Source organism: Notothenia rossii (assembly GCF_949606895.1).
Source record: "Notothenia rossii genome assembly, chromosome: 7".
Taxonomy (NCBI): domain Eukaryota; kingdom Metazoa; phylum Chordata; class Actinopteri; order Perciformes; family Nototheniidae; genus Notothenia; species Notothenia rossii.
In genome coordinates this window covers 16,680,139-16,707,301 of record NC_136905.1, presented here as the reverse complement: position 1 = coordinate 16,707,301, position 27,163 = coordinate 16,680,139, and the positions used below count along the sequence as shown (strand labels likewise).

Here is a 27,163-nt window from a genome sequence, read left to right as displayed (position 1 = left end):
TTTGTCCTGTTGTTAAGGAGATATCTATAAACAATTACTAGTTAACTTCCAGCTTACTTGTGGCCTACTCCTCTTTGTCTTTAGGCGGTTAACAGTAACTATGAACTTACATGTTTCTACTATGCACCTATAGCTTGGGATATCAACAAAAACTAGAGAATGCAATTCCTGAATAAATTGCTAGTGGGAATGCTTTATGCTGAAAAGCTGACGCTAAACTGCTATGCTGAAATGTAATGTGTAAGAAGAAAGTGAAGAATTTAGATTGAAATGATACATGAACACTGGGGGCTTGAATGTGTGATGAGAGAAGAAAATAAAGTAAAAAGGCTTGGAAAAGCAGCAGAATATTTGAACTGCAAACTTTTGAACTAACTTGATGGTGAATGATCTGTCGCCATGCCAACGGCATTTGATGACATCCCATAATACGCTTAGATGCCTGTAAAGTTTTGGGTCATTTTGAGCATTTTCAGTGAAGTTATGAGAAAAACGTGTTTCGTGGCGAGCATTGTGTTGCCATGGCAACGGCATTTGAAGAAATCTCAAAACTGTCCCGTAGATGTCTTCACGGATGGACTGTTAGCCCACATGTGAAGTTTGAGCACTTTTTGAACATTTTGATAGGAGTTATAGCGACATATTCTTTAATGGCGAGGGATGCGTTTCCACGAAAATGGCATATGACGAAACCACATAATTGACGTAGAGCTGTTGAGGGCTGGACCGTTAACCATTATCTGAAGTGTGGTGCTTTTTTGACCCTTTTCATAGGTGTTGCGACAACATCGTGTTTTATGGCGAGGGATGCGTTTCCGTAGCAACAGCCTATGGTGAGATGTCAGATTTGGCGTAAAGCTGTTGAGGCATGGACCGGTGATATACAAGCGAAGTTTGTGGGACGATCGGACCGTGTCCATTGGAGTTACAGCAACATCGTGTTTTATGGCGAGGGATGCGTTTCCGTGGAAACAGCATTTGATGACACCCCATAATTGACGTAGAGCTGTTGAGGGCAGGACCATTAACCATTATCTGAAGTCTGCTGCTCTGAGCATGTCAGTTGGAGTTATGACATTATCGTGTTCCATGACACAGGTGTTTATATTTGAGCTAACGACGTGTCCAGAGATCAAAGGTTTCCATGGTGATCAAATACATGTGGCAAAGGCTCAAATTTGTGGAACAACACATTTGTAACAGGTTTGTTAATTGACCAAAAAATATGAACAGTTGGCAGATTGAAAATGGGATTATTATTAGGATTATTTGTAGGTCATTGAAAAGTAGAATCATTTAGAAAGATGTGAACGTTGAAGTTTCTATTTTAGAAAAGCTGACACTGTAGTGCATTGCTGGTTTTAAAAGTGATTTATAAAAGTCATGTTTAAAGATGTGCAATACTTAAAACGTTTATAAAGGTCCTCTGAGTGTGTGTCATTAGTTAGCTGATCAAATGTTACCTTGACATGTTGACTACAAGAGCTTGAATCAAACAAGCAACCTTGTATTTGAAAGATGAACTGACATAGCAACAGTCGCACGTGGTATATCAGTGGTGTGGCTGAGTACTTTAAAGGGTTCATGAATAGAGGGGACTTGAATATGAAATAAGAACAACAAAATAAAAGTCTAAATGCATGAAAAAGCAGCAGAATATTTGAACTGAAAACTTTAGAACGAAAAGCATACGTCACCAATAATGTCTAAAATATGTGGAACATGTTGAAGTCAGTATGAAGTCTCTATCAGACGGAAAATAATAGGCTGAGACATTCTGTTAAACTCCACTGACCACGTCATTAGTCTGCTGCTCTAATTATGTCAATTGGAGTTATGAAATTATCGTGTTCCATGACACAGGTGTTTATATTTGAGCTAACGACGTGTCCAGAGATCAAAGGTTTCCATGGTGATTAGTGAGAGCAAAGCATTTTCATTGTCCTGAATGAAAATATGAAGGCAAAATTAAATCTGTACTCCACTCTAGCTGTGACATCACACACTCTAAAATCTGAAGAATGCCTCTTTACCAAGGTCTGAACAATGTTTAATATCTGTAAAAGCAAGAATCAGATTTAAAAGTTGTGTTACACGAATAATGTCAGAAAGATGTGTGACATTTTAAAGTTGGAATGAGGTTTCTGAGTGAAAGTATGAAGGAGCAGTTAGCAGTTGAAGAAGGAGCAGTTAGCAGTTGAAGTTGCATGAAGATTGTTAAAGTCTAAAGAGTTCTCCATTGACTTCCATCTTCAAAATGGGATGTATCTCTGGAATTATGAAAGTTATGAATGATAAAAGTAATAGCCATTGATTCCCGACCGAGCTGAACGTTTTGATGTTTGAACGGAGTTTCTGCAATGTTCAATGTGGGAGAAGAACCAGCGCAAAAATAACCCGGTGGATTAATAAAGAATTTTGTGTGTAGCCTAACAGATAGTTGGAATGCTGAATGGGTCAGCTTTCCCACAAAAAAATAGAACCATTTATATCCACTAATTAATTCAAAGTCATGATAGAGAATGTGATTGTTTTTCCCCAGGTCATTGTGTTAATGAGTGTTCTTATACTATGAATTTTGTTTTAATCTGATTGCAAGCAAGGGCAATTATTTGTCATACCCACTTAACGGGAAGAAACTCAGCTATCAGACAACATTAACTATTTGTTGTTAAACGAAACACAAGGGCTAATTCAGAGGCTTGGTATGACAAGCCTCTGAATTAGCCCTGAGCGAAAATGCTTAGCACAGAACTCACGGTAGAGATACCTTATTACTTATCGGATCTGCACAAACAAGATATCAGCTAGCAAACTGAGATTCCACAGATTCTAGAAATATTAGTATCATCACTGCACGACCAAAACTTGCGGCAGTGGAAGTGAACCTAGACAACACACAACGTAGCTTTACGGGACCGAAACGGAAAATAAATCTTACCGTTGCTGTTTTCTGATAAAAAGTTGTGTTCAATGGCATTACAACGCATACTACGCTGCTGAAGGTTAATCCAATGTGTCTGTGTCACTTTGAAATTATTACTGATAATACATCTTCATATTTATGTCAATAACGGAGATTTCATATTAGCTGCTAACAGGGTTGGAATCATAGGTTGGAATACATAACGGCGTTACGTAATCAGAATACAAAAATCAAGTAACTGTATTCAGCTCGCGTTACATTTGAAAAACGAGTAATCTGATTACAGTTACTTTCGCAAACCTGAAGTGAATACATTTTGGATTACTTATTGGAATTATTGGTGGAACGATTTCCTCAAAACATTTAATATTCATTACCAAAGGTACAGCCGAATCATCACAGCGCACAAAACCTATTACCGCCGCAGATGGACCAAAAAAGGGAGCGTTTGGAAAAAATTCCCGGGTCCGCTCAGTAAAACAATAACAACGAAACATGGGGGAACAGAAGTCTGCCTTTAAATCGTGTGTGTGTGTGTATGTGTGTGTGTGTGTGTGTGTGTGTGTGTGTGTGTGTGTGTGTGTGTGTGTGTGTGTGTGTGTGTGTGTGTGTGTGTGTGTGGTTAAAAGTTAAAACCATGGTTAAAACACATCAGCCACACCGTTCTTTGACCTTACTGATGATTCTGAAGGTAAACACAGTGAAGGCGGTGCGTGAAAGGCACTGCGCGCTCGTCTTCTCAGATGCTGAATTAACCCTCCCGCTGCCTCCTGGTGCTGCAGAGATTTCCTGAAGTAAAGGAGGTCCGGCCAACACTGGCAGGACAGAAGACGACACGCCCGTTCTACGCCGCGTCCCAGTCACTCCTCACATCCCAAGCTGCATCCCCAAAAAGTTTATTATGTTGTTACATCGTTTCAGATGTTATGTTTCAGTTGTGCTCTTGATAAGCCATTAAAACAGTAAAAACACGTTCAGTTTCATTTTGCTTTTTGTGTCTCCTGTACACCAAAACATACCCATCTGTGATGGAAAAAGAAAGTAATCCAAAAGTAATCTAAAAGTAGTCTGATTACTTTTTTAAGACACGTAACTGTAACTGTATTCGGATTACTTTAAGAGCCATGTAATCAGTAATCAGTAACTGATTACATTTACAAAGTAACCCTCCCAACCGTGGCTGCTAATGATAGCTACGAGAGTGTATGACAGCTTCCGGTTCCGGGGCATTCTGGCTACGCATCACTCATTCACCAATGGGTAATGTTTAGATGAATTTTAGGAACTTCCCCTCAATTCTATTGGTTCTAACGGTTAAAAAGAGGTGTCAATCATCAAAATCGACGAGGTGGGCCAGAGATATGGAAAATGCACCCAAATGACCCCAGATTCAAAATCTCTCTGTTCAAATGTCACTTGTTTTGCATCAATCTTGATACAGGGTACTTACTATATGTTATAGTTTCGATTCCTAAAGCTTTTAGTCTACTATCCCATCATTCAAGGGTGGTTTTCACTATAAGTAATGTTTTTTTGTTTGGACAGACTATAATTTACATTTTTTTTACTATGTTCAATCTGAATTTACTTTAAAATAAAAAAAATCTATATTGATTCTGACTCTTCTACATCCAACTCACAGGTTTATCATTGCTTTGAGAAAAAATATTATGAATTTACCCCTTTTAGAAGGGAAGATATGGTCATTTGTTTTCGAGCCTGAGAGCTGAAAAACAGGCTCGGGGCTTAACTGGTTAATTTGAGGCCAATCCTTAACAATGCTCTCAATTACTCCTTTATAGTTCAACAATATTTTTTGAAAAGCTGATGGGCTAACAAGAACTAGATAAGTTAACATCAACAACACAACACAACACAATATATTATCTCATTGTTTTATTTCACCTCAACATATCCTACTACAGAAACAGCAAGCAGCAGCTACTCATCCTTGCAAGCCTTGGCACAACTTGAAAGCAGCTTTTTCTCAGTTTTTCTCACTCTCAGTTTAGCAGTTGTAGCGAATGATAGACATGTTTGTTTATATCAACTTAAAAGTGACACCAGAGGAGGTCACATGTATTTCTTACAGTCCAAGAAGCTTGAAGGCATCTCTCAAATCTTCAGTTTCACACGGCTAAGAAAGAAAGAGAGAATAATATCAGTGTTAGGATTTTAAACAAATCATTGGTTTGATTTAATCCTGTTGTTTGAGGAAAAACATTCAGTCGGGTAAATGTACCTGAAGGATGCGTTTGAGTTTTCTGGCAAGGCGAACAGAGTTTTGGTGCAGATCTTCCCATGGCTTGAATTTGCTCTGTTTACAATCCACAAAGTTATGCCAGCAATAGAAAAAGTCTGAAAAGAAAGGGCAAACATGAACATGCATGATTAAGAAAACAATTCGGTTTGCTTTCATTTGTTTCTGAATCTGGAATCAGGCTCTATCTTCCACATAAACACCAATTCGTGCCTCCACCTTTGTAACTCATGACAGAGGTCTGCACGCCAGCTTTTTTCAGCATTATTAGGCCGTCTCTTGCAGGGCTATTCTCCATGTCACAGAAGTAAAGACGAGAGACGAAGATCCTGAGGCGAAGATTGGGCGTCTGGCTGAGGAACTGGGACAGTCTGATGGAGCAGTTTGCGCAGGGGGACCAGGAGCAGAACCAGGTGATGGAGTAACTGAGCCTCTTCTCTCCAGTACCTTCACATCCCAACAGACCAGGGCACAGGGCGCCCAGGTAGCGCAGGAACAGTAGCTATGGAGGTGAAGGATGACACAGAAAACAGGAGGGATACAATTAAATATTTAGAGTTATTATTTTTGCCCTTGAACAGGCCCCTCTCACATGCTGCTCCATCTTGACCCATATCACCTACCTCGACATGGCAGCCATTGCGATTGCGAAGGTGTCCGAAGTCAAAGGTTAAGGAGTCTGGTCCCACCCGCCTCTTCACTACAAAGCAGAGGTATGTCTCACACCGGCCCCTTGCCCAGCGCATGTTCTTGTAATGGTAGATGAACTTTTTTCGAGGCAAAAGCACGCTGAGTCAAAGTGAGAAAAATGTTCAATTTGTATTATGTAATGCTATGATCCACAATGAAGCATACCTAAAGAATATAACATTTTTTATTTTTAAGCTTAGGTCCGCCTTAAAACTTTGCATTCAAGATTCAAGTCAATATTTCATCAGTAATTCTCAAAAGTGTTTTCCACACTAAAAACGTTGGTGACAGATGGTCTCGGTAGTATTCCGTAATTCTAAATCAAGAAACTCTAAGACAGTCTCTGTGAAGAAACTCATGAAATACTCATTTCACTTATAATTAGTCAGATGAATCACACATATTTAAGTTTCAATCCTAAGAAGTTAGCACAATAAACTCATGCAAAGCCTGCTGGTAACCAAATGTGAGTAATGGATACTCAGAAGACAACTTTCATTTATTCCCTTTATCTCACTCTCAGTTTCACCGCTTTTAGCGAAACCAGGACAGTTATCATTACTCATTAATACCGAAACCACATTATGCTCAAGCTGGTATAGTACCAGACTTATTGAAACTGAATTTCACTGAATAATATTTTATGTTGGTATTATCAACATAATAAACAATTCTAAAAAATAAAAAAAAAAAATAATTTAATAGTTTGCATGTGTAATCTATATAAATGTGTGTCAAACAGAAATAAGTACATCATATGAATAGAATGTATTCATTTTGCTCACCTGTCAAGCTTTGTAATCATTTTCGAAAGACGCGCTGCTTTGTCCTTTGGCAGGCGTGGGCAATAAACGGAGGTAAATGACAAATAGCGAAAGTGAGTGGAAGTGTGTGTGTGTGTGTGTGTGTGTGTGTGTGTGTGTGTGTGTGTGTGTGTGTGTGTGTGTGTGTGTGTGTGTGTGTGTGTGTCTGTTTATTGGGGGGTTAAAGGGAGGGAACTGAGAACATATACCTTTAACTTTAACATCCTGCACACAACAGAAGCAGCTTCTGGTTGGACAGAAAGATTTTTCAAAATTAGTTCATGGTGCGTGATACAAATGAAACAGAGTCATTGTATTGTCTTGCTGCAAAACAATTACATCTATAAATGAAGAAAAGCTTTTCAAGGCCACAATTTGAACATTTTTACATTTGTACACTAAGTGATTGATGTGAAAGGAATGTCATTTGGGCGCCAAATTGCACAACACAGATTCAAACAAATAATCTTAGTGACCACACATAAGTGTTTGACGTGCTTTGTAACCTTTGGAGTATTTCACAGACGTCAGTAAAGTGAGCCAACTGGCTGGAACTTTCCAAACACTCCGAAAACTCATCACAGTATCTGGCTCTCCACTTTAGTTTTCCAAGATCATTGGGCAAAAACTTCCAAATAACTTCTCACCTTGATCCACTGTGGGATTGTCACTGACCCCTCCTGCTATTCAGCCTTTCCACCTAGCGTGTTCCCCCACCTCTCTGGGCCCCTCGTTTTGGTGGAGCTACAGGCGTTCCCAGGCCTCTGAGGTCTTTACACCTACTTCGTCCTCTGATCTGGGTTTTCCCAAACTGTGTCAAGCTGGGAGCAGAACTGTAATCGACCTCCCTCACCCCTACGTGTGTGCTAGACCGACCGGCCAGCTGACCGACCGCAGTATGTGGATGAATCTCTCTCAGAAGCCTTTGAACCATCAGATGCTGTCACCCGTCCTTGCCAAATGAGGATGTGTATTATTTTGTTCTCGTCTTTTCCTTGCTCTGTCTGTTTTAGCTCTGGCCCAGTCTGCTTCCTCAGTGGCACTGCATGCAGGCATCCTGCTTTCCCATGACTCCCCTCACCCTCCCATGCACTCTGTGGTTTGGGGAATTCACCGTTTCCCAGGGTGGCTGTTTTTGGAGCTCATCTGTGTGTATGTGTGTATGTGTGTGTGTTAGCCATCTGTATGAGCATGTCATTAACACAGTCTATATGTTATACTTCATCTGGAACAGATTTATCTAATTTATCCTTTGATTGTGTGGTGCCCCAACATTTAGAGTGATTCATGTCTATGTGTCTGCATGCTCTGAGCGACCTCACTTCATATTGCATTACTCTGACGGTGCACTAAACTTAATGTCTCTGAACATTTGATCTTGTGTGCATGTCTATTTTCTCAACTTCAAGAGGCCGATCAAATGCCAAACTATATGTAACCACTTCCCACCCAGCTCTCTGGGTTTGAACAAAGTTGACCAAGGTCATCTCACAGTCACACATGAACGCTCATGTGCACTACTACTCCCCTGATGTGTGTGTGTGTGTGTGTGTGTGTGTGTGTGTGATGGAGTACAATATGGCCAGACACAGCTGTGCATTTAACCCAGTCAGGAGCAGAAACCGAGTGAAGGAAATGCCCAGTCATACTTTCCAAAACCCACCCGCCCACACCCTGAACACGCGCACACAAACACTCACACACAGCCATACCGTGCAGACGCACATGACCACAGTCACAAACAGACTTTCTTTCCAGTGTGTGAACTCACATCTGTTTCCTAACAGCAATAATAGCTACAGATAGTTTGTACAGATTGGGCGGGTAGTGGACCGGCTAACAGGTGTCTGCTCTTTGACAGTCATGAAGAAACAACCTGATGATGACCAAGAAGTGGCCGACGTAAAAACACAGCTTTCACAAGGTGAAAATGACCCGACCACACACTTACTCATGTATGTAACAACACTGTTATGTTACTGGGTGTCTCAGCTCTTTTCATCAAAGTTAATTAAAGGACAGGGATTTTCCACTACAGCGTGCGTGATTGAGTTTGAAGTAAAGTATACAGTAGGCCTATATTTGTCTTCCCATCAGGTGAGATATGCCTCTTTCCAACACAAATTAACATTGTAAAAACATCCTGTGGTGTTTATCTGCGGCACATTGATGCTATACTGACACCGCCTGAGGTTAGCAGGAGGTAGATGCGCAATCCAGCCGTGAGGGCTGCTAACCATTTTAAGGTTAGCCTCAGTCTGGGGCTGTGTGCATTTCCCCACTTAGTCACATAAACTGCAAACCACACACACTCCGGAGTCAGGGCATCTCTATGCTTGTATTGTATCTCACCTGCTGTTTAAATATAAAAGGAAATTAGTTTAGAGACACTATTTTCCAAATTGACAGACATTTGTGAGATTTTTCATGAGTTTTTTTATAAATTCACATGAAGGAATACAAATATTAGAAATGAGGTGGGGATCATTGTTTTTGCAGACTCATGTACCCACATACTGTACGTAACGGTGAGCAACGGCAGTGAAGGAGCGCAGAAAGATAAAAGCAAATTCAAGCTGCAGATTCACACAAACAACACTTCCTATCCGGTAACTGCACATCTGTATGGTCACGGTCACACACACGGTTGGTTGGTTGGTCGGACACACACACACACACACACACACACACACACACACACACACACACACACACACACACACACACACACACACACACACACACACACACACACACACACACACACACACACACACACACACACACACACACACACACACACACACACACACACACACACACACACACACACACACACACACACACACACACACACACACACTTTGAATATGATTCTGGGTAAGGTCCACACTTTACCATTTTAAGGAAAGAAACATGTTACATCAATATGTTTTTCATTTTATTAAAAATAATGAGAAAACAGCATGACTCTGGCTCAATTATGTTTTTTGGGGTGGGTTTAAGAGGGATGGTTCTTTATATGACGAAAAGGTAAAAAATATACTTAACACTAGCAAATCCGGAAATAAATATTGGGATAAATAACACGTATATATAATAAATTATGAAATCACACAAAAGCACTTAGACAAAACACTGACACATTCCGCAGAGATCCACAGTGCCTTTTCGTCCCTACGTGAGACCATCACCATTAAACTACAGGTCTTTGTAAAACACTTTAGTGAGGGGGTGTCCCAGAAAGCCTCTCTCTGGAGTCTCAAGCTTATTCTTCTCAAAATCTTCTTCATCATCAGTCCCCTCCCCAATTTGTCGGTAGCCCAGCTTCCTGAAGAAGGCCTCACCCAGCTTGGAGGGGAAGGGGACATGTGTGTACACCCGGAGGGCTCCAGCCTCCATCTCTCTCTGCTCCAGACTGTGGACAAGCAGCCGGCCCAGGCCCTCTCTGCGGTACCAGGACCCCGTCACCACCCTACATATCCTCCTGATGTCCGCACGCTTCTCACTCTCTCTGAAAATACAGCCCAGGATCTCACCATCGCAGTCTGCCACCCAGACCAGCCCTGCTTCCTGCTCCCTCTCTGGGGAGACATTCTCTGTCGGCAACTCTTTGTCCTTGTCTTTGGGTGTGATTTTGCGCCTTGGCTGAGTAAAAGAAAATATTATTACAAAAATAAGTAGAAGTTGGATTATTTGTCTGCAACATATTCCCTAGATGTAATGGAAAACTACCAAAACACTTTCCAGCAAATCAGGAGACTAACCTTTTTAGTCCCTGGTGTCTTGCCACTGATCCTAGAGAAGGGATTTGGCAGTGTTTCGTCCTGTGTCCCTCTGTAGCTGCTACCCACATAGTCCCAGTAGGGGCGGCTGCTGCCCAGAACCCCTGTGGACCGCGGCATGGTGATCTTGAGAAAGATAATTAGCAGGAAGACAGGAATAGCAAGAGCCAGGATAAAGGAATGGACAAGGCAGCGCAGGACTGACGAGATAACAGCCAGGATGAAGAGGCAGAGCGGACGAGTGAGGACGTGGAGGATGAGACGGTTTTCTGTGCCCTCGCAGCCCTCCTGGCAAGTTTAAGAAAATATTAAAAAATAAACATCCCAAGGGGTCATTTCCCACCACTATGAAAGCATTCACTCTAAAACGTATATTGTACAAACCTTGATGAGGGATTTGACCATCTCTATGTCGTCCTCCTTCATCCTCCGCATCACCACCTTGTCCAGCTCCAGCCTCACCATGTTTAGACTTTATGATCTAACAGCAGGATTGCTGCACCACTGTGGCTACACACATCCACACAGTGTGCACAGAGACCCTACAAACACATATAAAGAGGTCATGGGCAGAAGGATATTATGATTTCATGGTGAGAGTGAAATGCAACTTTGGGATATTTGATTCTAAAACATACATATATATAATGAATACTATTTTAGACTGACGGACTGGTTAGTGCCTTATTGTTTAATATATATACCATGACACACATGCTGTAGTTGAAAGGGGTCATCGATAAACCTCCAATGCAGTAGTCTTCGCCTACAAAGAGCCAGTAGTTGCAATGTCACACACACCCACGCTGGCTCCAAACAAAGACAGATGGGGATTATGGAGGATTTGAAGCATGTGTGTCACCATCACTCAGTGCTTGTCCCGCTATGCTAGCTTTCATTTGCAAGTTATCGGAGAACATCGATACTAAAAATACCTAATTCACATCCTTATATGGTTGTAACGCAGCGTTGACACATGCAGACCCCTGCCCCTGCTCTGGACCCCAGTTACACTTACCTTTTCCGTCACGCTGCTCACATTTAAATGAAAATAGATTTTTTTTTTTAAAACACTGCATGTATCCCTCAGTTTGTTGTGAAGCCTGTGCAGGATCCGCACGTTTGATTGGATGTCCTGAGTCGCTTTTGCGCAAAATCAGGGATTCTGAAAACCAACGTACTCTGCTTTACGTCTCGTTGCACGTTTTCAGTGTGTCGATCTACGAAATTTGCGTAAACACAATCTGCCCCACGTAAAGTATACGTGAATAGCGAATGCAACGTAACAACATAAACAGCGAAGCATATGCAATGACATTTAAACAGTGTGTTTAAAAGGATACAAACTTAAACTATTGTACAAGTAGATGTGGAAAGTGAAAAAAGGTACATTTATTCAACCTTACGTACAAATTTGAGGTCCTTTCACTTTACCTCAGTATTCTTCTCCTTCGTGCTACTTAATAGTTAACAATTCACTACATTTTAGAGGAAAGCAATCATTTAGTTCAAATCTTTAGTTACTTTAAAGATGTTCTTTGATAATAGAACATATACAATACAAATTGCCCCCGCCATTACCAGCTGCAACATTAAAGTGATGCAGACATTAATGCATACACAATTATAATCCAATAACATATTATTATGGAAAGGGGAAGTCTGTATGAGAACTTTTGCTTTTGTTACTTCAAGTATTTTTTATGCCGATATTTATTTTTACTTAGTTAAGATTTTGAAGGCAGGACGTTTACTACAGAGTATTATTTGTACACTGTGGTATTAGTACTTTAACTAAAATATCTGAACACTTATTCCACCATTGATTACAAGAAAGCAAAACAATGCAAATGTTGAAAGGTATTGACATATGTATTAATAATTAATTACTATTAACATTGTGAAGAAAGTGGGCCATGTACAACATATATTCACAAATAAAGTATTTACTTAATTAACAAACTGCCAGTGACAGTATCAGTATCATTTAAACTAATATATTGAGGAATATTCCAAGGTCCATGTACAGCCTATTTAAATGTATAACATTTCTAGTTTGTGGCACCATGGGATTACAACACAGTACTCCTTTAACTTCATGTTCTTCCCCAGCTCCAGGAGAACTTAAACTAAAGTGCTAACACACTGCTCCCACAGTTAAGCATTCACTCACACACACTTTTCTTCTCTAACATGCACACTTTTAGTTCGAGAACTGCATCTCTTTAGAGTTAGATATAGGTCCATTTCTTGTTGCGTCCTCATTTGACGTCTGTACTTCTACATTGGATGCAGAGTCTACTTCATTTACAGTCTTTTCATTTGCCTCAGCCGGTACACTCTCATATTTCACTTCACGCCTCTGTGAGATCTCCCCATCCCCTCCTCGCTCCATTCTTCCATCTCTTAAACTACTAGTGCTGACCTCAATTATGACAATTTCCTCTCCATTTCCCAGTTGAAATAAGCCTTCCATGGATCCTCTGCCATCCTCCATCCTGCCAGTTGCAGCATGACAATCTGTCCCTTCTTCTCCCATCATTCCCCCTTCACCTTCTATCAGGGCTATCATCTGCATACCTTCCTCACTTTCCTGCTCCATTTTGGTCTCACCACCTAGTTCGAACACGACCTCCTGCCCATCAAGTGGCACCAAACTTTGGGTAGGAGTGCAGGAAAGCTGCAGGCTGGTTTCTTGCCCTTGGCTGAAGGTCGCAGCAGATGGCCCGTCGTCCTGTGCATCGGTGTGGAAATGAAGGACATAAGACTCTCCCTGGCCGCTTTTCTCTCCTGTCTGCGTCTCCCCCTGCTTTCCTTCACTCCATTCACGCAGAAGTGACATCATCCCTCCCTTATCTTCCCCCTTTGCTCCTTCCCCTTCTGTCTTGAACTGCAACACGAGTGATTTCCCCTCTCCACCCATTCCATCGGCCTCACCTGATGCTTCCCCGTCAAACTGTAACACGTATGAATGCCCACCCTCCTCCATATTCATCCCCTCTTTGGGCCTTCCTTTATTATCAAAACATAACACAAACTGTTTCCCTGACATGTTTTCCCCTGTTCTTATGTTCCCCAAAGTGGTATGAGTAGCGGGGCCAGGAGTAGAAACTGATGTTGTAGTTAATGTGGTGGCTGGTGTAACCATAGTAACAGATGATGTGGGTCCTGAGGGGTCCAGTGTGGAGGCTGCATTAATGGAGGATGAAAGGATTTGGACGGCAGTGCAAGATGTTGTGGATACAGATGATGGTGATGTGTTAGCAGCAGTAGTGATGGTGTTTGAGACGTTACAGTTTGTTCCTGACGGAGCTCCACCTGCAGTCTGACTGGGAGGAACTGCTGGAGGTTGCTGAAGAGCAGCTTTGGGTTTGCGTCCCCGTCTGCCCCGAGCAGTCCGTGTGCTTTTCCCCAGTATGGGCTTGTTTAGCAGGGAGTTGGCTGGCAAAGTGTGCGTGGCAACAGGAGTGTTTGCATTGCTATTATTGTTGGTGATTATAAACCTGGTCTGTTGCTGCGATATGGAGTGAAAGGGGGATATCCGAGTCTGTGTTTGGTTTAGGACGGGCTGGAGTGCCTGGATAGTCTGAAGCACCGGGAGAGGCTCCGGAGCTGGTGGAGGGTGGTTACCCGTGGGGACGAGAATCCAGCTTGACTGGCTGTCATTGCTGGAGGGACACTGTACCAGGAAAAAGTTTTGGGGCTGAGACGGAGGTGGAGGTGGTGGAGGAGGAAGAGGGAGGGCCGGTGGAGGGGAAGTGAGAGGGATGAGCTGCAGGCCGCTGGTTGTCTGAATCATAAAGTAGTTCTGGGAGGTGTTTGGGGGAATATTAAGTGCTGGTTGAGAAACTATCAGGCTGCCTTGGTTTCCTGAGGTTTCCAGGGTGATGGGGTTGAGCAGGGTGGTCGTGGTTGTTACTCCCCCAACACTGGCTTTCACAGCCACTCCATCTTTACCTACACCACTGGCGCAGGGCATAGGAACGCCACTGCCATGGGTGCGGATGTGCCTCTGCAGGTAGGAGTGCATGACAAACTCCTTAGAGCAGTACGGGCATTTGAAGTCCTTGCTTGAGGAGTGTGTGCGAAGGTGGAGCTGGAGGTTGGAGGAGTGTGTAAAGCTTTTATTGCAGTGTGTGCACTGAAAAGGTCTCTCTCCAGAATGGGTGCGTTCATGCTGATAACAAAAACAATTAGACATGAGAAGAAGGAAGACGTATTAAGATCACAATTTGTTATTTCCTTCAAAAAAGTGAAGACTCTACATGAGTTCTTAGATGAAACTGTGCCGGCATTACTGACCTGTTTCAGGTTTGACGTCTGGGAAAAAGACTTTGAGCAGATGGAGCAGGTATGAGGCCGCAGCCCAGAGTGCATCTGACTGTGTCTACGCAGGCAGCTGGTGTTTTTGAATGACTTTCCACACTCCTTACACACATATGGCCTCTCGCCGGTGTGCTGCCGCAGGTGGTACTGGTAGTGAGAGCTCCATTTGAAGGTGAGAGGGCAGTGAGGGCACTGGAATGCCCGAACGCCTGTGTGTACCTGGGTAAAGTCATTGAAAAAAACGTATTGGTGTTATGTTTTGCTTAAGTTGCTCCTTACAGTAGAAAATCCTATCAATTTTATTTTAATAGTTTTTTTCCCATATGAGCTAAATGCAACCAAAGACTTGCGACCAAGAAACATTTATGTCAACAATGCAATCAACAGTTACAACTGTTATAACACTGTTTGTGCAAAAAAAGCCATCAAGTCACAACAAAGTGTCAGTGAGTTTTTCATTGACGGTATGTATTTTATTGCTTGCTTTTTTTTTTAGCTGATTGCGTGGTTGTGAACCATTCTAGACTGCTGCATTCCCTGTAAACTACAAACATCATAAGTTTTACGCTGACATAAATTATAAAATGTTGCTCCAAAGGATAGCTCTCTAATTTGGAGCCTTAATTTGTGTGTCCATTTCTGTCAACAAAAGCCTTACCCTCTGATGGATTGAAAGCAGAGACGACCTTTTGAAGCTCTTTCCACACTCGGTGCAGCGGTAGGGCCTTTCCCCAGTGTGATCCCTCATGTGATACTTCAGCCCCGATGAACCTTTGAAGGCTTTGCCGCACTCTGAACAGCGGTATGGCCTCTCTGTACCAAAGTGTGCAAACAGAGCATCACAAATGTGAACATTTAAACTAATAATGGCAATTAATACAGTAAAAAATGCAAGTGTTGTAGTAATTATCATGGTAAAGAAGATCCTTGTAAGCGTTAACCAATTTGATATTGGATATATTGCTGATAGCTTTGAAGGGGGAATGCATATCATACCAAAACAAATGAACATATTCAGAGTATATGCAGGAATCCTGAAGTCAAATGTAATGCCTTTTAAGACCTTCTTTAAGACCCTTCCCATACATTTTAAGACCTCATTGCCACTTGGAGTTTTAACCAGTGGCGACACACTTTGCCTCACATTGACTATATACAGTATTGATTGTCCTTCCTCCTTATCTTCCAACCATTTGGACGCAAACTTGCATTTCTCCATAACGATGTTGTTTAACAACCGGCGTAAACGGACCTTCGCGCGCTATCAAGCAGTGAGCGTGCGATGTCCTGTTCAGATGACGTCAAATCCAACGGGATGCCATAAATAAACTACAATTTGAACAATTTATATACTTATTGAAAACAAGCTACAAAATGTAATACCTTGGAAAATGCGGTTTAATATTTTTTAATAGCCTTAATTTTCGCTAAATTGATTGATCAACTTTTAATACTTTTTAAGACCCCGCGGACACCCTGATATTTCTTGTCTCATATTGTCTTTTCTTCAGTCAAATCTCAATGTCTTGTGTCTGCCCTGCTATGGAAATATATTTACCTCCAACAAGAGCACTCTTGCTGGCTCCCGTCTTTTTGGGGGCTTTTGGCAGTTTGGCCGGTTGTACCTCGTGCTCCTCGCCGACAGTAATGATGTCAACATGGATCTCCCTCGGGTCTCCCTGCTGCTTGTCAGCGTGGCTGGGAGAGGAGGGAAGGGGGAGAGACAGAGAAAGGGAGGGAGGGCACACTATCTCAGCCTCGGCCTCAGCTAGGAGACGTTGCTCAGGCGTGTGGGAGTGTTGGTGGGTGAGGAGTGAGGAGAGAAGGGGGAAGGAGCGGTCGCAGGCCGAGCAGCTGAACTGGGAGCGGGACTGTGAGGAGAGGGAGTGTATCTGGAAAAACAAAAGGGGAACACAGGAGGCACATATTATTCCAGGATAGAGAAATCAAAATGTAGGGTATAAATCTCAGTGCTGTCATTTGAATACCAGTGTTAGAAGGTCATTCTCACCAGTGATACATGTCTATTGAGGCCTCCACTTGTCTTGAAGGTCTTATTGCAGTAGCCACACGACAGCCCAGCCCATGTGGTTCTGGCCTCTGGCTGAACGGCCTCCGAGCTCTGAGTCACCTCGGTGAAGCTCTGCAGCAGGTCATACTGGGCCTGGGAGGTGCCCAAATTCTGAGGACACACCAAAGGGAAGTTACACATGAAACAAATCTTCAGATCCTAAGCACTTTATAGAGGGATTATGTATTATTTAGATTCATTCAAATTAGATTATGTAGACAGATAAGTGTTTTTCTAATTACCTTCAAGAGTATGGTCATTCTATTCCATATCACATTAAACAGGATATGTTTTATTTAGTTTAATTTATTTCAAATATGTTTTTAATCGATAGTATAGTAGTTTGTATCATTATCAAGGTTTAGTCTATTTTATTTTAATAAATATTCATTTCTAAGTGTCATTAGAAATGTTCTAATATTAACTGTTCTTTTTTTGACAAGTGTTTATCACAGATTTATGATAGCCGCATTAAGCAGGAATCTGGCTAGCAAGCTAAAGAAGGAGATCCCATTTATACCCCTACCTACTTTCTTCTAATTGGTCAATTTTTATTTAACCAGGTAAGTTAGCCCTCAATGACAATAACACCATACCCGTTTGAATTGCTAATCAAATTGCTAAATCCTCTTATAAAGTAGTTCTATCAATCTCTTCTTACAGTAATCCGTTTAATACTTACTGTATCTGCTGCCCCCGTCAGTCCAAGAAGCACCTCTGTAGTGTGTCCATTTTCAGCCGCTGTGGTCGTCTCCACCACCTCCTCAAAATCAGCCAGCAGGTGACCAGCTCCCACCAGCCCATCCCCAACCTCCATCCCTGCTCCAGACCCTGCCTCTCCACCAGCACCGCTTCCCTCTGGAGCCATATGGTTGACCTGGTGTTCCTCTAGATCTGTCCGCGTGCCAAAGTTGTGGCTGCAGCTGCCGCAGCTGTACAGCAGCAAACTGGCACCGGTGTCTGTGCTCAGGTGAACCTCCGTCCCGATGGCCCTAGATGTGTACATGCCTTCCCCGGAGGAGGTGAGAGTGAGCTGGGGAAGAAGGCTTGAATTCTGTCCGGACGGGGTGGTCGACAGAAACACTTCTTCCATCCCCACCCCAACTCCATCAGTTCCCTCCTGGCTCACAAATCCCACCATGTCCGTCAACATGGACGATGTCACTTCCTCTGATCCTACCAAAATCTCCACTATCTCACTTCCCTTCTTGGCAGCACCTCCACTCTTTCCCTCCTTTCCTCCTGGGTTCGAGTGCGAGTTCTTGTGAAGGGCGAGATTTGACGAATGCGTGAAGCTTCGTCCACACTCCCCGCAGATGTAGGGCCTCTCACCTGTATGGATCCTCATGTGCTGCCTTAGGTTGGTAGATTGAGTGAAGGATTTGTTACACACTGTGCAGGTGTAAGGCTTGAGACCAAGGTGGACGTTCTTGTGTCGCCGCAGACTGCTCGAGTTTTTGAAGGCCTTGGGGCAGGTGTCACACGGGTATGGACACTCTCCAGTATGCTGGCGCAGGTGATACTGGTAATGAGAGCTCCATTTGAAAGTCAGTGGGCAATAGGGACACAAGAAGGTACGCACTCCAGTGTGGACACTCTGATGGACCTGGAGACAGAAAAAGATGTGAATGCATCTGTAAGTGATTCTTTTTCCCTGAGGAAATCATTGTTTATAAAAATGCCTTTATTTGACATCTTACCTGGAGCAGAGAGGAGCGTTTGAAGGCTTTTCCACACTCCTGACATTTGTAAGGCTTCTCCCCTGAGTGAGACCTGAAAAATTGAAATATTTAAGAAGATAACCCAATCAATTACAACAATCAACAGATGTGACACATAATACATAGAAAATATATGCAACACTTTATTTATGGTTTGTCATATACACTGACATAGTCTTGCACCATGTATAGCTGTTAATGGATTACACTACTTTGAGTTTTCCTCAATTTGGACACTTGTGCCTCTCTCCTATTCACTTTAATACTGATGGGACTTCACGACTGTACAGTAACAGTGTAACCATTGTAAAGGTGGTAAAATAGTTCCATTATGGTTACCGTTGGTGGTAGAGCAGAGCAGAGGAGCCCTTGAAGGCCTTGGGGCAGAGGTTGCAGCGGTATGGTCTCTCATTGTTGTGGCTCCTTTGGTGATGGGTGAGCCTGGAAGACCACCTGAAGCTCTTCCCACAATCCATACACAGGAAGGGATGGTCCGTCTGCTCGGGCTGCTGAGGTGGGTCCGGCATAGAGGACGCAACCATGTCCAGAACCACCTCTACCTCACGTTCTACTACTCCCTTCTCTCCCTCCACCATCTCTTCTCTGTCCCTATTGTCCTCACCATCCTCTCCAGAGCCAAGAAGGGATGAAGGAAAAGGAGAAAGGGAGGCGGTGGACTGAGATGGTAAGAGTTCTGCTTGGACCACCAAGGCCACAGTGTTAGCCATTTCCAGAGTAATCTGGCAGCAGATGAGGGGTGTTTCTTGGCGGCAGGTGTGGATCAGTTTTGGGGCAGTATCATAGCTTTTCTTTCAGCTTTCCTTCATTCATGGTTTATTTCCATTGTTGTTCTCCCTGTCAGCCACATCAGCTGTCCAAAGTTGAAGCTCAGGATGAGTCTGACAAAGAGTGAAATGGAAATAAATACAGTATAATTAGTTGGTAATTCCTGGTGAGAATGTTCCCTTTAAATCCCCCCACCTTCCCTCCAGTCTCTGAACCTGCACCCCCTCCCTCCCTCCCTGCTGTCTTTCCTCTGGCAATCAGTCCGATTCTGTCCGACCCCGCAGTGCGGTGCTTGCTAGCAAAACACACAGAAGCTACAGCTAGGTTACACATGAAGCTAATCCATAACTATATTCAAATGTAATCAAACCAACAAAAATGACGCACAAAACATATCAGTGTTAACAGTATCAACAAATACAACTACTGGCCTTCATTTAAAGCTAAACTAGCCTCCATCAATGCGTAATATCGTGGTTAAACCGCTCGATAAAGATGTGCATAAATACAGGCTGAAGCAGTACTCACCGGGCATCTTTAACTCATCTTTAGCTATATTGTTGATATTATAATAATGGAAAAAGGTACTGCAGTGCTAATCCACACAACCTTAACAATAAACACAGCGCATACTAACAGCAGTTCTCCACCCGATGCCGCCTCCTAAGAACAGCGAAGGTGATTGGCTGTTAGTATACATTAGATGCGCTACTACTATTGGTTAAGAGCTTCAACAGACAGATTGACGGCTTAAAAATATTTTTTTTAACTTTAAATTGAGAGTAAATAACCTATCGATATTGTGCCTAGACTACTACATCTCAAACATTCATTTGTTAAACTTTTTTCACAAACAATATGTTTGCGTTTTTTCTGACATTAGCGCACAGACTTCTGGGTAACGTAGTATCTGCATGTCTGCCCATCTCCCATAATTGACACTAGATGCTATGGTAGTTCGTTCACGGTTTTCAAAAAATATACTCAAATTCATTGTGCACATTCTTTAGTATTTATTTCACCAAGGCACATATTTCACATTGAGGCCAATCAGTGTGTGGAAGAGGCATCTTGATGTTATGACAATAATTTAAACATGATGGTATAATAATAGTAAATAAGAATACAAACTGTATAAAAGTACAAAAATAGTGGAGACTTGCTCCACTGCAGCACAAATAAATAGTTCCACCAAATTACTTAAATAAATAGTCAATACTGTAACAAATACTAGAATAGGAATGAACAAACATTATAGTGATAAAGTTGGTAAAGTAATCTACATTATAATTTTAGAAAAACAACAAAATACACAAAAGCGTTGTATACAACAATTTACATTCTTGTACACGTATGTACACCTGTACAAAACATAGTGTCACAATACATAGTATTTTAAGGCTTTGGGTGTATAACTAACAAAAACAAACTTTTCTTCCCCAAAGCACAGGTTCAAAATCAGCCATCTGACTCATCCAAGAGGTTAATCCTGACAAGTTTGTGCAAAGGATCTAATCAGGTCCATCAGTGCTCAACAACAGGGCACATTCATACAACTCAACCACAACCTCAAATGTGCCTCCCTATGCAGAATGCGAGAAACAAACAATAACAATAGAGAGTAAAACAGAAATTATTCACTTATCTTCGATACCATTTTACATTTTTATAAAAATACAATTAATTTCAATGTATACGTTAAGACATGGCACGCTTAACATTGTTACTATAAGGGCACTGTAAGTACTGTAAGATCATTGAAAACCTTGGCTTTCCCATATGAATGCTACATCTACTGGAAGAATAATTGGCTAAAGAAATACACAAATGCAAAGTAGATTAATTTAAATAAAAGTCAGGAAGTGCTACTGTGTTTTTCTTTGAGGATCAGTGAGACACAAGACAATAAAGAAAGATTACAGAGATGTGGGCAAACAAATTCACGTTAATACAGAAATAAGGATAAGAGTGACACATTACAACTTTTAATAAATAAAATTAAATAAATTACTAACAGTTAATAAATAAATAAATATATAAATAACAAGTTCATTTACAAGGCCTTTAGGAGAGAGTTTGGGGAATCATGACATTGTAGTTAAACTGGCACTTTTTATAACAGAAATCTTGAAGGTGTTGGCAGCTTGCCGCAGTATAGCTTATCCTTATTGGCTCTGATGGTGAAACATTCTTCAACACACATGTCGTAGTTTGAAGTTTGGGCCTTTTAAGGGATGCTAAAGACTACAGTGCACACTGACATGGTCCTAATTCCTCCTTGGCTGAGGCGGAACTCCATGTGTCCTCACTGTCGCTGCAGCAGTGTAGTTGAGAGGAAATAAATGGAGCTTTGAGCGTCATTGTACTGCAGTGACTTTGGGCTTGAGGATAAGGAATGCTCTGTATGCCCAATCACAGAAGAGCTTGAAATGTTGAAGAAGCTCATGGGTGGACTGCAGGACATCAAACTGAAAGGGGAGGTGAGGGGGGAGGGAGGGGGTCGCCTGAGTCAGCCTTGGTGCTTCAACTCTCAGCATCTGGAGGAGAGACAAAGGGAACAAGGATTAGGAAACAATTTAATTTAGTACATTTAGGTATTAGAATAGAAGTCCCAGCTAGTTGAATATGATTGAAAAATTCTAGAGAACTGAGAAGTATAGGGGGAACTGGCTTTACCTGACGGTGAAGCAGATTGCTGAGAGATTTCATTTCTCTGATCATCTCCACCAGCTTGGGCAGCGCAGGGTGGTGGTGCTTCTTTGAAACCCTGTTGAGCCACTCAAAGTGATGCTCGTACAGCTTCAGGTCAGCGTGCAGCTGAGACAGTGTGGGCTTCAGCTGTAAACAACACAGACATACTTAGAGACAACGCATGGGTGTGGCAAGATTTAACAATGATAGAAACCAAACAGCCTCTCACTTCATGCACACACACACATAAATTATCAGAGCATTACCTCAAGGTTGGTGAGGTCATTGGCTGATCTGTTGCTCATTTCTGGCAGAGACCTGAACCTGTGGGGCTCCACGTCTGAGTCAAATGCATGCTCCCTCTGAAAGAGAAAACCAGACACAGAGTAACCCATTAGTAATTTGCATCCGAGCAATTTTACTCATCCTGACACAAGTCACGGCACCATGAGGAAATAATTAGTCTAGCACCTCCATCGGATGACTGTTTTCTGTGCTTAGAGACAGTAGCTCCCACTGAGGGGAGTGTGGTTGATCGGGTCACTGTGAGTTCACCCACATTCGGCCTCCCCAAATGTCAACAATAAGAGCAAATGCCCTGAACCCACAGGATGTTTTCTACAGGGAGCGAGGATAACAACATATGCAGTGACTAAGAAAACTCCTAGTGGGACAGACAACACAGGGCTGTAGGGAAACTCCAGGGTCACAGCTATTAAAAGAGGGAATGACGCAGTACTGCTGCCCAGAGTTGTGTTGTAAACTACAACCAAACAGCAGATGTACTGCTAATTGTGTCCACCAGAGGGGGTTAAATAACCTGACTGCAGGTTCTACCTTACAAAGGCAGCTGTTCTCATCGGTAAGATTTTAGCATTAAAGATGAGACTCAGAAATTAATGGGGGTAAATGGAGATGACTGGTGTGGCTTGCGTCATTGCCAATCACTAGAGCAACATAACAACATTAGGATGATGAGTGCTGAGAAATGTTTTGTGTAAACAGGTTGTGTGTGCCTGATGCTTCCTTAACCTGTTATGCAGTTTCCTACTGTTTGCCTCCAGTTGTTTATGTTGATGTTTTTAGTGATGAATGTGCCACATTGTCTGCCATGTCTCTCCATCATGCTTTCGTAAGAGCTCACTTATGTTTGTGGTCCAATGTTTTGACTTTGTTGCTTTTGTCAACTTACATCCCTTGCTCCCACCCTCTCCTCTCTCTCCCCCTTTCTCTGTCTCATACCAGGTGCACAAGCACATGCAACATCTCGTGCACATGTGCATGCATGCACACACATACACCACTAGCTTGTCATCTAGTTGGCTCTCTGATCTCTTCATCTCTTGTGGTTTTTGCTCCATCTTCCTCAGCCTTTAATTCTCCCTCTTATCCTTTATTTCTTGCTCTCTCCATCACAGATCATGACCTCACCCGACATAACTTAGTATCCAAACCTTTTTCTTCCTGAATGCAAATACTGGAATGTGATAAATCTTTTTCGATTTTTATCAGGTCACTTTGCTGTGGCGACCGAGAGCAAAACACTAAACACCGCACCTACACAACCATGACTATTTACAGAACCCGCAATGAACACACACACAGCCACAAAAATGCATACACACAAATGCATGCACCCATATACACATTTGCACCCATACAGCGAATGCATGCAAACACACACTGGCAAACCAAACACACACACACACGCACAGTTATGTCGGAAAAAAACCTATATAGACCTATGTGTGTACACACTGATTTTTCTCTCTTTGGAGCATCAGGTTCATTGCGTTATGCAGGGACTTTCCATGGATTCCCATTTTATTTATCTTTCCAAACGTTGTCCTCTCTTCAGTGGAATTCCACACAATAAGGAAAAAAAAATTAAAATAAATCTTCCATGTAAGTGAACCCTGTCTAATACTGTCTCCGTCACCCTTTGATAATGCTTGTTTGTTCACATCTGGAACCCAGGTTACAGACCTCTGCTACACAATAGCCCTTAACATTGTTTTAAAGCAGCAATCCCACACACATGTACAGAACACACTCACACCTTCTGAACTCTATCAACTGACCAAGACTAGAGAGAGTATGTGGCTATTTTTGTTTCATCCTCCGAACAAAGGAGTTTAACGATTTGCATAATGCAAAAATAGAATCTAGATCAGTCATGTGTTACCAAAGATCCATAGATATGATCCCGCTTTCTTTTCACCTGTTAAAACATAGTGTTGATACACACTTTGGCTGGAGCCAAATCTTGGCTGTGTTCTCAAATCTGATGTTCCTACCCACTTGACTGTCAACAAAATAAGATTTCCAGCCAGCTTTGTCAGATCGTGGACATTTTATTCAGGAGAAAAAAAACTCCTCCAACTCCATCCTCGCTTCCAGAGTCTAGCCGCAGAACATAAACATGTGTCTATGTAAACAGGCAAGTGATATACTTTGCTGTCATTTCACACATGCTGATTTATTGTTCTAAATTAGTTTTAATGGGAGAACTGATTCCTAGAACTATGTTTTGCATTTTGATTACCTTGGCCACATCATGTATCCTGCTAGACCATCACTGTAAATGTGTGCTTACTCTCCTTAATTCCATAAAACATGATATTAATTATATTGCACCTGGCCTTGCCACCAAACTTCCTGCTACCGCCACGAGTCAGGTGACCGGGCAGACCAGGAGGTTGCTGAGTCAGACCTCCCCTCCCTACCGTGTCCAGTGTGGATTAAAAGTGAGATCACTCAGTCAAATCTCCCCTGAGGCTTTATGCTGCCTTGATCTAAGCATGCAACCAGTCTGTCATCAATGAAAGCTGCTTTAGTCAAACTCGTAAAGTCCTGAGAAAAAACCTAGTGTAGTTTCCACAACATTGTATAGTGCAAAGTAAGTGCAAGTAACATTAACACCAAAATCCAATTAGGGAACAATCAATCAAGCGCATCCTCTTCCACTTATCAATTCAATTAGCGCAGGACAGCCAGGGCCTCATTGGCCTTTCATCCAATTAATAGCTGCAATCACCATGACGACACTTTCACTTACCAGCAGTTCTTGGGTGAGCTTCATTAGATTTTTGGTCTGATTGGACAGTTTATCCATGTCAGTGGGCCGCCGGGGTGGCACTGGAGAGGCAGACGTGAACACAGGCAGATGAGCCAATAGCAGCGAGAAGAGGAGGGATGAGGAGGAGTCAAGCAGCACTGTAGGGGAGGAACAAAACGGAAGCAATTAGTGGAGGGCTGCTGTCATCTCGCCATAATGATAATGACCTCAGGCCACGACTGTCAGCTCCAGGGGAAGATATTGCACCATAATATAAACAATAGCTCCAGACTTGGCAGAGGTTTCCTCAAGAGCTTCAGTGTCAGAGTCATGTTTTCACAGGCTTGATGCAAATAATTAAATCATTAAAAAGACAGGCTTTGACATTGAATATCACCATCACTCTTTTACTATAAGCAACTGCAATGAATGCTGCTGATTGTCACACCTGCAACTGGATAGGTACGTGAGTTGGTGGTATAAATTATATAGAGGCAGCCAAGTCAACTCTCCTAACAGTAAGCTCATTCATTCTTTTCCTTTCAAGTTCAAATACAAGGTAGACTAAGTATTAAAAGGAAACCACAGCGGTGTTGAAATGATGAATGCTTGATAATTACAGGTGAACCTCAAGAATCACAGCCAAAATAACACTGCAGGAGCATCTGAGCTGCCTGTCCTAGTGTAACTTTTAAAGTTCAGGGATCACAAAGGTGTCCATGCTCACTGTCAAGTCAATTGTTTTGAATTAAATTGTATCCATGGATACATATTTTAATTCAGCCTGCATATTAACATCCCAATAGCTGTTAACAGTCACACAAACGTTAAAGACCCACAGTGTAATTAGATCATTTAAAAATAAAACAAAATATAAAAAGTTAAATAAATTATAAATAGCATCTGAATCACTTATGAATAAAAACACACTCACACAAACACTTACATTTCATATTTGGTTCGGATCCAAGGGATAAACCAGCAATCAAACGGTGGATAAATAAATAAATAGAAAGTTAATAAATAAATTGAACTCCGGAAATTGTCACGTGCTCCGGTTTCTTCTTCGCACTCTTCAGTCAGAGAGAGGAAGAAAGTTGTCAGGACGAGAGAGGATGAAGGAGAGCTGAGTGATGACTGAGGCACTCAGAGAGAGTAAGAAAAGGTAAAATAAATCAAACTTCCTGTCTTTGGTAAAGTTTGAGATGAGCCCTTGTAGTCTTTATGGAGAGCAGAGAGACACTTAGACAGTTTGGAGAGAGAGAGGTAAGAGAACTGCAGAGAGGGATGCGAGTGTGGTAAGTCCAAATTTTGCGCGCAGTGAAGTGTTTAGGCTTGTTTAAAACTTCCTTTATAAAGACGTCGGGCCTATGACACATCGGCAGTGACTCACTTCATTCATAAAAACACACACACACACACACACACACACACACACACACACACACACACACACACACACACACACACACACACACACGCGCGCGCGCGCGCGCGCGCGCGCTCCCTCTCTCTCTCTCTCTCTCTCTCTCTCTCTCTCTCTCTCTCTCCCTCTCTCTCTCCTCTCTCTCCCTCTCTTTCCTCCTCCCCTCCCTGCTGCCTGTCTCCCTTTGCGAAACTTAAAAAAAATGTTCCGTTGTTTTTTTTCTGTTTTTTTTCTTTCCTCTATCACTTTCTCCCGTCCTGTCCTGTCCCTATCTCCAGCACTTCCTCTGTCGCATCCCGCTACCTGCGCCTCTATCAGCCCCATCTACCTCTTTTTATCTTTCCATCTCCAAATCTCTTCCCCCCTCACTCTCTCTCTATCACTGCAGACTTTTTAAAAAGCCCATTGTTTTCATATTTATCAGCATATCTTGTGTAACCATGTATCATTTAGAGCCTCGTGTTTTACCTGTCCTGTCGTTTTTCTTGTGGTGTAATGTACAGTGTTCAAGGGTGACATGTCACAGAAAGTGTGTTTTTGTGCGCATTATTACATTTATGGCAGAGCTCTTTTAAGCTACACATGCCACATTCCCTGTATCATAGCTAATACGCACAGCA

The 27,163-nt window shown here is 42.3% G+C and overlaps 4 protein-coding genes across 5 annotated transcripts; all 4 read right to left on the bottom strand.

Annotated features, from left to right (window-relative positions):
- Window positions 1-4,807: 4,807 nt before the first annotated feature.
- aicda (activation-induced cytidine deaminase) lies at window positions 4,808-9,476 on the bottom strand. The gene is made up of 6 exons (XM_079693666.1): window positions 6,889-9,476; window positions 6,662-6,705; window positions 5,810-5,975; window positions 5,406-5,688; window positions 5,169-5,284; window positions 4,808-5,063 (listed from the first exon to the last, which is right to left on the bottom strand). The coding sequence occupies exons 1-6, from the start codon at window positions 6,901-6,903 to the stop codon at window positions 5,013-5,015; spliced, it is 675 nt and encodes a 224-aa protein (XP_079549792.1). The 5' UTR covers window positions 6,904-9,476; the 3' UTR covers window positions 4,808-5,012.
- Window positions 9,477-9,603: 127 nt separating this feature from the next.
- Window positions 9,604-11,683, bottom strand: nat14 (N-acetyltransferase 14 (GCN5-related, putative)). 2 transcript variants are annotated; one of them, XM_079693663.1, is made up of 4 exons: window positions 11,483-11,683; window positions 10,849-11,006; window positions 10,447-10,752; window positions 9,604-10,327 (listed from the first exon to the last, which is right to left on the bottom strand). In XM_079693663.1, the coding sequence occupies exons 2-4, from the start codon at window positions 10,927-10,929 to the stop codon at window positions 9,881-9,883; spliced, it is 834 nt and encodes a 277-aa protein (XP_079549789.1). In that variant the 5' UTR covers window positions 10,930-11,006; window positions 11,483-11,683; the 3' UTR covers window positions 9,604-9,880. The 2 variants fall into 2 exon arrangements, with proteins under 2 accessions (XP_079549789.1, XP_079549790.1); XM_079693664.1 differs by lacking the exon at window positions 11,483-11,683 and adding an exon at window positions 11,169-11,470.
- A 634-nt stretch (window positions 11,684-12,317) lies between these two features.
- On the bottom strand, window positions 12,318-20,055 carry znf628 (zinc finger protein 628). The gene is made up of 9 exons (XM_079693662.1): window positions 19,897-20,055; window positions 18,922-19,481; window positions 18,562-18,634; window positions 17,544-18,467; window positions 16,802-16,972; window positions 16,349-16,682; window positions 15,449-15,603; window positions 14,767-15,009; window positions 12,318-14,641 (listed from the first exon to the last, which is right to left on the bottom strand). Exons 2-9 carry the CDS (start codon window positions 19,308-19,310, stop codon window positions 12,668-12,670), a joined length of 4,263 nt encoding a protein of 1,420 aa, XP_079549788.1. The 5' UTR covers window positions 19,311-19,481; window positions 19,897-20,055; the 3' UTR covers window positions 12,318-12,667.
- A 420-nt stretch (window positions 20,056-20,475) lies between these two features.
- On the bottom strand, window positions 20,476-26,125 carry il11a (interleukin 11a). Its single transcript, XM_079641268.1, has 5 exons — window positions 26,064-26,125; window positions 25,118-25,275; window positions 22,326-22,421; window positions 22,045-22,206; window positions 20,476-21,905 (listed from the first exon to the last, which is right to left on the bottom strand). Exons 1-5 carry the CDS (start codon window positions 26,068-26,070, stop codon window positions 21,726-21,728), a joined length of 603 nt encoding a protein of 200 aa, XP_079497394.1. The 5' UTR covers window positions 26,071-26,125; the 3' UTR covers window positions 20,476-21,725.
- Between the last annotated feature and the right edge of the window lie 1,038 nt (window positions 26,126-27,163).